Source organism: Artemia franciscana, chromosome 10 (genome assembly GCF_032884065.1).
Source record: "Artemia franciscana chromosome 10, ASM3288406v1, whole genome shotgun sequence".
Taxonomy (NCBI): domain Eukaryota; kingdom Metazoa; phylum Arthropoda; class Branchiopoda; order Anostraca; family Artemiidae; genus Artemia; species Artemia franciscana.
Window position 1 is genome coordinate 6491092 of NC_088872.1, and position 12909 is coordinate 6504000.

General features: G+C 32.2%; 1 protein-coding gene across 1 annotated transcript in view; it reads right to left on the minus strand.

Moving 5' to 3' along the window:
• Positions 1–11882: 11882 nt before the first annotated feature.
• The window catches only part of LOC136031710 (double-strand-break repair protein rad21 homolog), a 69019-nt gene continuing 67992 nt past the window's right edge, over positions 11883–12909 (minus strand). Inside the window, exon 14 of the mRNA XM_065711411.1 lies at positions 11883–12159. Within this exon, the coding sequence (XP_065567483.1) occupies positions 12034–12159 (126 nt within the window). The 3' untranslated portion in view covers positions 11883–12033. The remainder of the gene's footprint in view (positions 12160–12909) is intronic.

Below are 12909 nucleotides of genomic sequence, written 5' to 3' on the forward strand. Positions count from 1 at the left end.
TATATATATATATATATATATATATATATATGTCACTTGTCACTTATATATGTCACTATATGTCACTTGGTATATACCAAGTGACATATAGCGATAGCAAATTCTGTCGGTCTGTCCTTCTGTCGGTCTGTCTGTATATATATATATATATATATATATATATATATATATATATATATATATATATATATATATATATATATATATATATATATATTTATATATATATATATATATATATATATTATATTATATTATACTATATATTATATTATATTGAATTATATAATCAAATTATATTGAATTATATTGGTCAATTTGCGACAGAATCGCTTTTTCAGGTTTGGTAACACTGTACTGGCGTTTAACTGCACTGTACTAAAACTACAAAAGTAAAACAGTTCAAAATAGGGATGAAATGTTTGAATTGACAGTGAATAGATATAAAATTATTTAACTGGATATTTCGAACACATATACAGTGTTCATCATCAGCAGTAAAACTCGAAAAGTTTTAAAAACATAACAAGTTTTACTGCTGATGATGAACACTGTATATGTGTTCGAAATATCCAGTTAAATAATTTTATATCTATACACTGTCAATTAAAAGGTTTCATCCCTATCTTGAACTGCTAATCATTTTGTTTTATATAGATATGTTAGCTTGAATTTTGACACTTTAGTATTTCTACTGATGACGATCGCTACATCTGTGATGGATTTATCTAAAGTTTTGTATCTGTTTTCACTGTCTAAACAAGTGGATTTATCCCTATTTGAACGCTTATTTGTTCAACACATTTTCGGTAATTTCAAAGAAGTGTTTGAAACCCGGACGCCATTATCTATTTATTTTTTCGTTCAGCACTGGCGGGGCCCTGAGACTGCTTGAGAGCGGTGAAATGTGTAGCCAAACGAAGATATTGAACTGAGGGATTTTACTTCCTTCACACAAACAAGGCGTGCTTGAATTTACCATGGCTTTGGCATCATGAACGGGCCCGTCATATAAAGGCAAAAAGAGGGAAGTGCCTACCCAAATTAGAATAATTGTCTTTTTTTCAATTTTTTTTAGTGTGTGTGTCTGTGTGTATTAGTGTTTGTGCTTTGTTTTTTCTCCTTTGTTACTTTTATCTTTTTTTTTTACTTTTCTTCACCGTTCCTCCCTGCATTCCTGGCCATAAAGCCTATTGTGGAGGTGGATTTTTGCTGTTGAATGTTCTTTTTTTCTTGGATTAATCAAATCTTATCTTTCTTTGTCGTATTCTTCATAATAATATGATTTTAACGGTCAGTTCCATCAAAATATTCCCACATATAGAAAGTCCAAAAACAAAAATATCAAAGGTATTTCTTTTTTATAACAGTTCAAAATTTTTCGTAGTACATATTTTCCTTTATAGATCTATAAGTTACCTTTAGATACTACTATAAAATACCTTTATATTAGGCTACTTTTAAAGTACTAAATAGTAACTTTATGGTACCAAACAAGTTGTTTTCTTGGTAAAATTCCAGTTAATTGACTTCTTGCTATCTCAGAAATGGTTTAGGTTAGGAAAATGAAACTTTCAGGGATGAATCTACAGACTAAAGTATGTCCCAGGAAGTTATTTTGAAGCAACTACCATCACTCCTTCTCCCTCTAGAGGGCCCTGACCTTTGATGACCTTTAAAAATATGTGTGGTATAAAAGTTAAACCTTGCAAAATAGATCTTCTGCTTAATTGAAGTACAACAAAATTGTTTTCAGCTTCATACTTTGCTCAATCCCATTTTATAAGGTTTTAAAAATATGCAAATACATTTCCTAAATTTTGAAAAAAAACACATTGATATGGCTCAAAATTATATTCAAATAACAGGAATTGTGTTTTCAGAACTAAAGGCAGAGAAAAAGCAAGTAGTAACTGAAAATTTAGGTAAAATGTTGTTTTGTCAAAATTTCAATAGGTATAGACCTGTCATGTAGGCAAATTCAGGGCCCTGTAGAGGGAGAAGGAGTGGAGGTGGGTACTCTAAAATACCTTCCCGGGACATACTTTAGCCTGTACACCCATCCCTGAAAGTTTCATTTTCCTAACCTAAACCCTTTTCAAGATAGGAAGAAGTCAATTAACTAGAATTTTACCGTTTTTTTTTACTTTTTACTGTGATTTTCACTTTATTTGGAAAAATTGGCTTCAACTTTGCCCCCCCCCCCCTAGGGTTTTTACGAGATTACACCCCTGATCTTCGCTTGAAAAAACTAACCCTCCCAAATAGGTGAGGAGGGTGAAGATATGAGTAAGAATAAACCATGTTCGCTTTCAAATTTATTTTAGTTTTTCTTTATCTCTGAATTGGATAGATAAAATTTGAGGGTTGTGGCCCTAAATTGTACAAATACCCCATATTAGATGCCTCATAGATTCATTTTAATTAAAAAAGAAAAAGTAGACATGCTCCACCTAAAGTTACCAAAAGGTTGCATTTTGTGTTGGATTGACATCTTTATGAGAGAAAGGCCTAAAAGAGGGAAGAAGCAAACATTTTAAGTCTTGTCATATATTGTCCAAATTTTTGTCCCTTTGAGCATATATTTCTTCATTGTCTCCTTGAAAAAATAGCACGTTTCAATCATCGTATTCTGATCTGAAAGCTTAATTTAAATCCTTCTCAGTAGGCTGTACTTTGAATAGCCTCCCAAACTTATTTACCAGATAAAATATCAAAGATTATTCTCTTGTTTTGATTTGGAAGGTATCTCCTCAATCCGCAATACCCATTACAAGCTAAGCTTCTTGGGCTTCGTAATTACTTTACGTTTTGTAATTTTTTTTTTAGTATTAATAAATCGATTGATTTACCGTCCGATTCAACAATTAAATTTTTTGGCCCAAAAATGTATCGTAAAGAAAATCAGTTTGACTTAAGGATTTTGACAAAATTATGCAGCAGTTATTTGTATGCATCCACGTATGTAGCATTTACAGTATTTTAGTACTTAGCATTTTATGTTTTTATGTGTGTATACTAAAGTACGTGTTTGCGTGACGTTACATAAGAGAAACTGAGAAAGGCATCTAATACAATGCGACAGTAATCTAATGCGTATTAAAATCTAATGCGACAGTATGTAGTTATTTGAGAGATTCAAAAGCAATTTTGGAGGGTTTGGTAGAGTACGCATGCGTTTAGAGATGTTTGAGCAACCTTCTGCAAGAAAGGGTATAAGTCAGCCATGCGCGACAGAGTAGGTAGCACTCTAACTCCAAAATGTAACCCAGATTGTGGAGGACGGGTGACCTCTCGACTCTATCATTGTTACAGCGTTTCCAAGATTAGTCATTTGGGGGGAAAATCCTTCAAAAGGGCGTTTTTAGCCATTTTGGAGACTAGTCAAATTAGATGAAATGGAACATTCAAAATGTTTCCAGAGCCAAAACCATGTCCTGGAAAGATATAATGACACACCTATCTTTACCAGTGGCGTATTTAGAATTTTTCATGAGGGCGAGATGTGGCACCAGCAAAAAACTACTGCAAGTCCAAAAATTTACCAGCAACTAAGTACGCTACTGTCATATTCCCCTTTTTGAGCTTATTTATTACTATGCTACTAAAAAAGATAAAGCAATCAGTTCAATTAACAAAACTGAAGAGCTTTAATCTTGCTAATCCTTGAATCAGATACAAATCAATATAAACACTGTAAATACTTCTTATGTTTTTGATCCGTCCTGATTTCCATCCGAAGTCACTTAAAACATCGTAAATATCCAGTTTGACATTGCAATTAATAGACATGTATACAAGACCAGTCATGCTGCTCATACCTGTCGGATTTTGGAGGTTTATTTGAAGCTGCTTTAGCGTGCTAAATGAACGATCTACAGTCCTGTGGTGGCGCAGTGGGTTTGACCTTAGCTTGGTAATACGGGACCCAGAGATCAAATCATGCTACAGGAATGCACCGCAGGGCCGACGCAGGGACCCTGGTAGTCAAGAAGCGTCGTTAATCCGATACAATGAACGATCTACAGATACCGTGGTAACAGAATACAATATAAAATGAATGTACAGTTAGAAAAAAGCGGTTATTGTACCCATCAAGAGTTTTAGAAGCTTTATTAGGAAGATGAGACTCACTTATAGACCTCCATTTGGCTAGCCAGTTAGCTCAACTAGGAGGCTAGTCTCAGAGAAACAGAACTGCTTGTATTTTTACATCTTTGACACACCTCGACTAACACTGCATCAACAATACAATTAGGGAGCTGAAGATGAATTTAAAATGTTGTAGCTTGGTGGTTAGGAAATCTCATATCGATTTCTTCACATAGATACTTGAGATATGGGGAAAATACATAAGTTGGCTAGCTGGCATATCTAATAAGTTGGGTAGCTGGCTAATTGGCTTACTAATGCAAATTTTGTAGATAAAAAATGGCTCACATCTGGGTAAAGAACAATATATTCTTCTCCACTAAATGATTTTCACCATCGCTTGAGTCAATAAAAGAAGCTTTTTCTTTCATAAGGCAAAGCTTCAAAAAGTTTTAAAATCATTATTATACAATAAAATATACAACACTATTTATTACCTTTTATCATCACTGGAAAAAAGGTCAGAAGAAAAAAAAAAGAGCAGCTGATATCCAAATTGGAATAATATTAAATACACCTCATATACCTTTACATGAAAGAATCATGTAAGTGCATACCTTTAAGTAACATACCTTACTTACATTTAAAGTAAGATAAGTTGAAATGTAAGGTATAGGCTACTTATACCTTAAGGTATTCTTCAACTTATGCCTATGTTGAAATATAATGTACACCATTAGGATATAATGCAGCCAATCAGCTTACCTAATTCAAATATTTGGCTTACCTATACAAATCTTGTTGGAAATAAAAATCGGCATGAGCAGAACAGGTCAGTGTGCAACGGGACTATAATGCAGCTAGCCTTAGTTTATGCACCTAACCTCATAGTTTACTATGAGGATACAATACAGCCAATTAGCTTACCTAATTCAAATAATTGGCTTACCTTTTCAGATCTTGTTAGAAAAAAATTGACTTACTTGTACAAAGCTTGTTAAAAAAACGACTTCTGCAGATGAAATATGGGCAACCTCCATAACTTACAGCCCTTTCCCCAGGACCAAGGGGTATTGTCAGTCCTAGAAGCTTAGCAATTCAATCTTTGGACTGCATTGAACAAAATTACTATCTCAAAATTTTAATCGAATGGATTTGGGGAAAAAGGGCGTGAGAGGGGCGATGTTGCCCTCCGATCACTTTTAGCTCATAAAAATTCCTCTCCAAAAAAGTATTCTTGGCAATAACCTGAGTTAACAAAAGGACCTTTTCTTTCAAAAGAAAAACCCCAGATAATTTTAAATCATTTATTATACTATAAAATATACAACACTATTTATTACATAAATCGTCACTGGAAAGAGATTAAAAAACAGAATAACTGATATCCAAATTGCGACAATATTAAATACACCAGTCCGCCCAACAAAAAAGTAAAAAACAAAAGCAAAGTATACAAAGGAGGAAATGAGATAATAGTAAACTGACACCTGACTTTAGTAAAAACTCCCAGTATGAAGAGTAGCAAAAAAAGAGAAAAATCTAAAGGGAAACCCCCACAAGATAGAACTGGTATAATAATTGTCAAGTGCTTTTGCAATCAAAGGCACTTATTTTCCAGATACAACCCTAGTCCAAAGAATAGGAATAATATGCAATTGCCCACTCCCTAAGAAAAGAAGATTTCGCTAAAACCTTTAGCCAAGCAAATAATTGAACATAGAGGCCCACTAAGATTAGGAATAACAGAACATTTTCGTTTTTTTTTCATTCCTGTTTATACCTACGTAAAATAAGTGTATCTCTTTCAGGGCCATATCCAGGATTTTTGTTGGGGGGTACAAAAAATTCAAAAACGCATCAGAAATGTGTTTTAATGCATTTTAAATATGTTTTTACGAGTCGGGCAGACATTCCGGCGAAAGGGAGAAGGTTCAATCCCCCTAACCCCTCCGCTAAATACGGCCTTGCTCTCCTTTCATTTAATATTTTTAGTTGTTCCGTCTACACCCTAGCGAGGGGATAATGATTGCTATTATTGTAGGGTTAAAGAAAACTAAATTTTTGTATATTGACTAATGGTCTGCGTAGCGCAGGTACTGATCTCCTGATTGTCCCCTTTTGACTGGGAGCGTTATGTGTGGTTCGGGAGACATCATTCCGACACTTCCCATCTCACCAGATTTCTCCAATTACTCATTTAGAGGTGGGTCGACTCTGGCTGGGCTTGCAGAGCAACACTACCGATTCATGTTCCAAATCAAATAACCAGTGACTCCAGGATTCGAACTCCTGTACTCGCAGACAAAGGATTATAAGTCCAACGCGCTAACCACATGGTTAGGACGGCTTAGGTAGGGGTTTGATGGTTCGATAAAGCGTATTCAAATTATCTATAATCGACATTCTTTTTTATTAATTCATAACTAAATCTTTAAATAATTCTTTTCTGAAAGAACTAGGAAGAATAATTATTTACATTGTAATTAATGAAACAGCAGCAAATTTTAAAACTTCTCATCTGGAAACTCCTCAATATTTAAGCTACTAAATAATAAGGTAGTTATTGCAAATTATAAAATTTATAGCGCTAATCGTGTTCGAATATAAATCATGGATATTCCTTTTAGTTATTATTAATTAAAATTTCCACTACAAGATTTATTTTTTGAACTTGTGACATTTCCACAATTACCTTTAAAATTTAAAAGACTTATTACACCGCTTAGAACCAGACTTTCTCCCGTTTCAATATACTTTGCTCTATGCTCCTATGCCTAGGTCAGCCCCCCTCCCTGCACAAAGACATTCACTGGCTATGCACAGAGGTACTTAACATCTCGTCAGACTCGTGTCTTGATTTCTAAGGCTTAAAGAATATTCAAAATTGACTCTCGAAGTAGAAAAAAGATCATTCATTGGAAGTTCAGTCTGTTGACTTGCAACCATAATTACTTCAAAAATATATAATTAATAAAGTGCTTACTAAAATAGAGAGAAAGAGTTAAACTGAATCTTAGGCACGCACGAAATCCAATTACAAGTTTGTAACAAAAAAAAGAGAAAAAAAGCAAATAGTTCATTATTTCAAAATATACAAAATAATATAAACCAGAAAGGTTGCTTCGTTATATTTTGAAAAAAATCTCCTGCACAACCAATAGGAAGAGTAAAGCCCCAACCATAATTAGATTTTACTAACACTAAGATCTAACAAACGCTAATTTAAGCAACATGAAAAAATCTTCATAGAATTTTCCGACAGGGGAAAAACCCAGCGAAAAAATTTTAATTGACTTAAATTAGCGCTGGCTTAATCTTAGCATTAGTAAAATCTCATTGTGAACGAGCCTTAATTTTTGAAAAATAAACACATGTAAAACTTGGCGAATAATGATTTACGTAGTTACCACACAGCTAGATTTAACCTAATTGTAGCAATACATTATAGGGTTGACACAAGGACCTTAGAAGTCAAGAAGCATCTTTAATCTTATACAATACAAAACTCAAATTATGACTTGATAAGTGTATATTTTACTGCTGCATGCCTTTGATATCATGCTATTTCCAAAGTTTTTTTCTCTTCTGTATATACATTGGCTTTGAGACAAATTTCGAATGAATAGCGTGAGTTCATTCCTTGGGTTCCCATTGGTCGGCAAGGTAGCCAATTGTGTTCATTATGTTCACGAAGAATCATAATTTTTGTGTTTTCATTTACTTGTTGATTAGGGCGGATATTGGTTATACAGTTAGAATTTTCGCATCTTGGTTTGTTTGGCTCTGTTCTGATACCAGCAAAGGGCTCACATTGTTGAAATTATTTTGTTCACGCAGTAAAGACAGGATCAGGAAGTTGGATTGTTTAATACGTAGGGCCTGCGACAAAAGAATCTTAGTAGTATCCCCTGTCGGTAGCCCTGCTCTTAATATCCCAAGCTGAGGAATTTAATCAGTTTTGTTGTCTTTTCAGAATGATTCTATCGCCATCAATTGCTTAGCGATATGCCAATAGTCTGATTTCATCACTTTTCTCTCTGCGAGAACATAAAAGTTTCAAACAACAATACGCTGGTATTTTGAATTCTCGAATAACTTAGCAATTGCCAGAAATTTGAGAAGACGTAAAAAACCCAGGTGTTGGGTTCTTGAACTTTGGCAAGATTAGACTGTTCCAAAATAAAGCTTATTTCTTGTCAGCAATAAAGCTCAAACAGAAATAATAATACAGTACATTTTCTTACATAAAAAAATCTTTCCTCTGAGAAAAGCGACGTTCCCGTTTCTTTTTTACGAATACAAAAATTACTCAGAAGGATACAATGTTAGCAAAAACTCCATTTCATCAATCATAGACCATAATCAACACGTCAAAATAAAATAGCATCTAAGTAAATCATTTTTTTTTAAACAAAAGAAACTTTTCAGACAAACTACCAAAGGAGTCGATTTGATTGTAATTTGCTTTGAAATGTTATTGCGTGTAAGCATGGCCGTATCAAGGGAAAGTAGTTACTCATTTTACCCCCCCCCCCTAATTTTCTCCGACTTGTGCAAAAGTAAGAATAGACGTAAACAAGTTTTTGTGCAGACAAACCTTGATAATCACTATTTTTTTTGTACCCCCCTAAAAAAAAAATCCTGGATATGGCCCTACACCCAAGACACGGCTGGGGTGATAAAACTGCGCTCCAAAATATTTGGAAGGGAATACAGAAATAATTTTTATAGGTTGAATATATATATATATATATATATATATATATATATATATATATATATATATATATATATATATATATATATAATATAATATATATATATATATAATATATATATATATATATATATATATATATATATATATATATATATATATATATATATATATATATATATATATATATATATATATATTTAATTGCTTAACCCGATCTTGTGAATTAGACAAGAAAGTCACATGGCGATAGTAGTCGACTTAATTCCACCTATTTTGCCCCTCCCCAGCGTATAAAAAACAGCCAATCAGAGTCTCTAAAACATTTTTTGCCATCAAAGGAGCGCTGCCTATAATGAAACTACTTACAGAATTTCGATATTTCCTTCGATTAAAACTACGCAATGGAACATTATAAGATATTAATCAAATAGAAATGAAATATATTTGATAGAAAATGGCAAAAAATTAATTATATTGAAATATACAATTACAAAATAGCTATGGCTGTACTTTCCAAATAAGCTTTTTAATAATATAATAAATCGTATTTGCACACTGAGGCGGGGAGTATGCAACTGGTGGGTGATAAGCGGATTAATAATCTCGACTTTAATAATAATTATATCTTTAACTATTTAATTTAATTAAACAAAAGCAAGTAAAATTATTTAAATTTAATTTATTTAATTATTTGTTCAACTTATTTAACTTAGTTATCTAATAATAATCATATCGACTTTAATAATAAGTATCGATTTGACCCTTAGACGCTTCACAAATCTTGGCAACTTATTTACTTATTTAGCATTAAGCACCTGTTTGGACTAACCACTTGAATCGACACATTTCATGTTTTTCACTAAGGTGATAACTCGAGTTATCAGTTTGATAGCTCACAAAAGGAATAAATTTTAAATATTAAAGCAGACTTTAATTGTTTCAGACGTCCATCTTCCAACGGTTGAATAGCATCTTTCGAAAAACTGCTTTAAACTTGTTTAAAGAGGTGAGTGAAATGCGTTCAGAAAGCAAATTGCAACTCGAGTAAAATCCAATTATGTATGCATGTATTTCCTTTGTTTATTTTTATTTATTTATTTTTTTTTACAGGAAGGATGACTCGGTACTACTAATAAATATTTCCTGGTAGTCAAGTAAAATCTGTTAGTTAAAAAATTTCATCAAACCACCTAGAATAAAAAAAAACTAACTGTCTATTGTTCATCGTCTATTTGTAAGTTTATATCAATAATTGATTAAATTCTACCAGTAAGTAATATTTTGTCACTGATTTCGTCTTTGATACTACTTTGATTTTTTGATACTACTAATATATATTTCCTGGTAGTCAAGTAAAATCTATTAGTTAAAAAATTAGGTAAATCTTTCTTTCATCAAACCACCTTAAAAAAAAAAAAATTAACTGTCTATTGTTCATCGTCTATTTGTAAGTTTATGTCAATAATTGATGAAATTCTACCAGTAAGTAATTTTTTGTCACTGATTTCGTCTTTGATACTACTTTGATTTGTTGATACTACTAATATATATTTCCTGGTAGTCAAGTAAAAACTGTTAGTTAAAAAATTTCATCAAACCACCTTGAAAAAAAACTAACTGTCTATTGTTCATCGTCTATTTGTTAAGTTTCTGTCATTAATTGATAAATTCTACCAGTAAGTAATTTTTTAGTCACTGATTTCGTCTACAGTTTTAGTCGTTAATTTAGATTTTCAATTAATCTTTCATTACTTTTTTACTAGTTCTTACATATTATATTAAATTTGAGATATATTTTAATGGGCTAATGCCAAATATATTTTAACCAATATTATTTTAATCAGCAGCAAAAATCTAAATTATATCTGTCTTTCTTAATTTCAACTTTAGCAGCACTAAAAATGTGATTAGCATACTTGAAGATGGGGAAGAAAGGGATAAATATGAAGAAAGGGAAGAGAAAGGACAATCTGTTGAAACGTTTTTTTTTTAATTAAAAATTTTCAGTACAATCGATCCTTAAACTGTACAGCTAAGCGCCGAAACGTTAAAAGGATAAAAATAGGAAAGAAATATCAGTCAAAATTTAACTCGTTATTAATCAATAATCATGGATATATTTCACAAAAAAAGTGGATGAGGTTTTAAAATTATTAGGATTTAAAATAATAAAGATTCAAAAAACGCATTCTTCAAAATGTATGGAGAGGTGTAATTCTTTTTTTTTATTCTTTTTGATTGAAAAAAGAAAAAAGGATTTTCCAAAATATAGGAGAGGGTCTTCTGCTCCCTCCCCATTGTTGCCTCTGTATTTGTGAATGAATTAAGAAGAGTGTTATTTTTGAATTTTGAAATTTCTTTTTTTACGATTACAAACAGGATTTCCCTTTTAAGTTAAAACGTCCATGTAGCATCATAGGCTAACATTTTAGGCTTTTGGGATAATTGCTTCATTTTAAATGAGAGATAAAAATAACCGAGACTTGCCGAATGTATCTTGTACATATCCAGGTGCGCCAATTAGCCCCCACCCCTGATAAAGAAAAACTATTTTTTTTGGTATTTTTAGCGAAAAATCAGATAAAAGCATAGTAAAAAAAAAAAAAAAAAAAAAAAAAAAAAAAAGAACAGTGGCCTCCATCCATGTTTTTGTAAATTGGCACCCCTGTACGCTTCCCCATTTGACCTGTCCGGATGCCAAAAAGATTTGAAAGCAAAGAAAGAAATATATATATATATATATACATATATACATATATATATATATATATATATATATATATATATATATATATATATATATATATATATATATATATATATATATATATATATATATATATATATCAGCCGTGTTCTCATAGGCCACCAGGAATTCTAAAACAGTTGCTAGTAACACTCAGAATTGCGAAGAAATTCCTCGCAATCAATAATCGCCAATTTCACAAAATACATGCTGACAAGGTGCAATTAAACAAAAAGGAAATGGCAGATATAAAAAAATAAAACACTTAGACAAAACAAAGATAACAAAACTCACAAATCCTTCACAACGCCTTAACCACAATCACGAAAGTATTTATACAATTTTGTACATCATTTCTTATAAACAAGTCCAATTACTTCAGCACCCTGGCTCACTTTGTACTAGCTTTCAAATTTTTTTGCCAAGGGTAGGATTTAGTACAAAATATAAATAATTTGAAAATTATCCAGAATTATAACGTTGGATTCTCAAAATTAATGTTTCGACTTAATTCTATGGGTCCACACGATTCATCTTGTTTTATATTGATAATTTTTTGTTTCTTCAGAACAAGGAGAGTGTAGAACTTTTGGGCAACCTGAAACCAAAGAAAAATCGGATTAATAAGTTTTATTACCTCTTCTCGTGAAGTCTACTTTCTCATCTTTGTATGCGCGATATTCAAGGCCGTATCCATGGGGAGGGCTTGGGGGTTTAACCCCCCCCCCCGAAAAAAAAGGAAAAGCTCCGAACCAACATTACAAAAATACATAAACAAATGCGTTTTTTCGGGGGGGGGGGGAATTTGTTTTCTGTGGGGGGGGGAATTTAGATTTTGTTTTAATTTTTTTCTCAGCACCGAAGACGATTTAGCGGAGGTCCTTGTCGATATATCTGCTTATTTTCGGATCAGATTTTTCCACTGGCAAGACATTCCCTCGTTTTTTTCTGCTTATTTATTTTATTTTTCATTTATTATTTTTTCTTCTTCTTTACTTCATACGGTTTAATATCAAATTCATTTGAAAATCTAATTTCTTTGTTATTGTAAACTAGCATTAACACTATTCCATTGGATTTAACTTCACCAGAAATTAACTGGGACTGAAATGCTAACAAAACAAAACACTCTATTTAGCCCTCAAATGAATAGGTATAGAAGGTATTGTGACCTCGAATCACGGCCAAAAATTAAGTTAAAATCTAGATCCAGCAAAAATAGTTTAAATTCCTCTTCACTTTCTTTTTTGCGTAATATTCTCTTGCATAGGTGCAATATACTTCATTTGCTCAAAATTTACTCTTACTAATCATGACCTCACTCACCCTCGACTATTCTGTGGCTGAA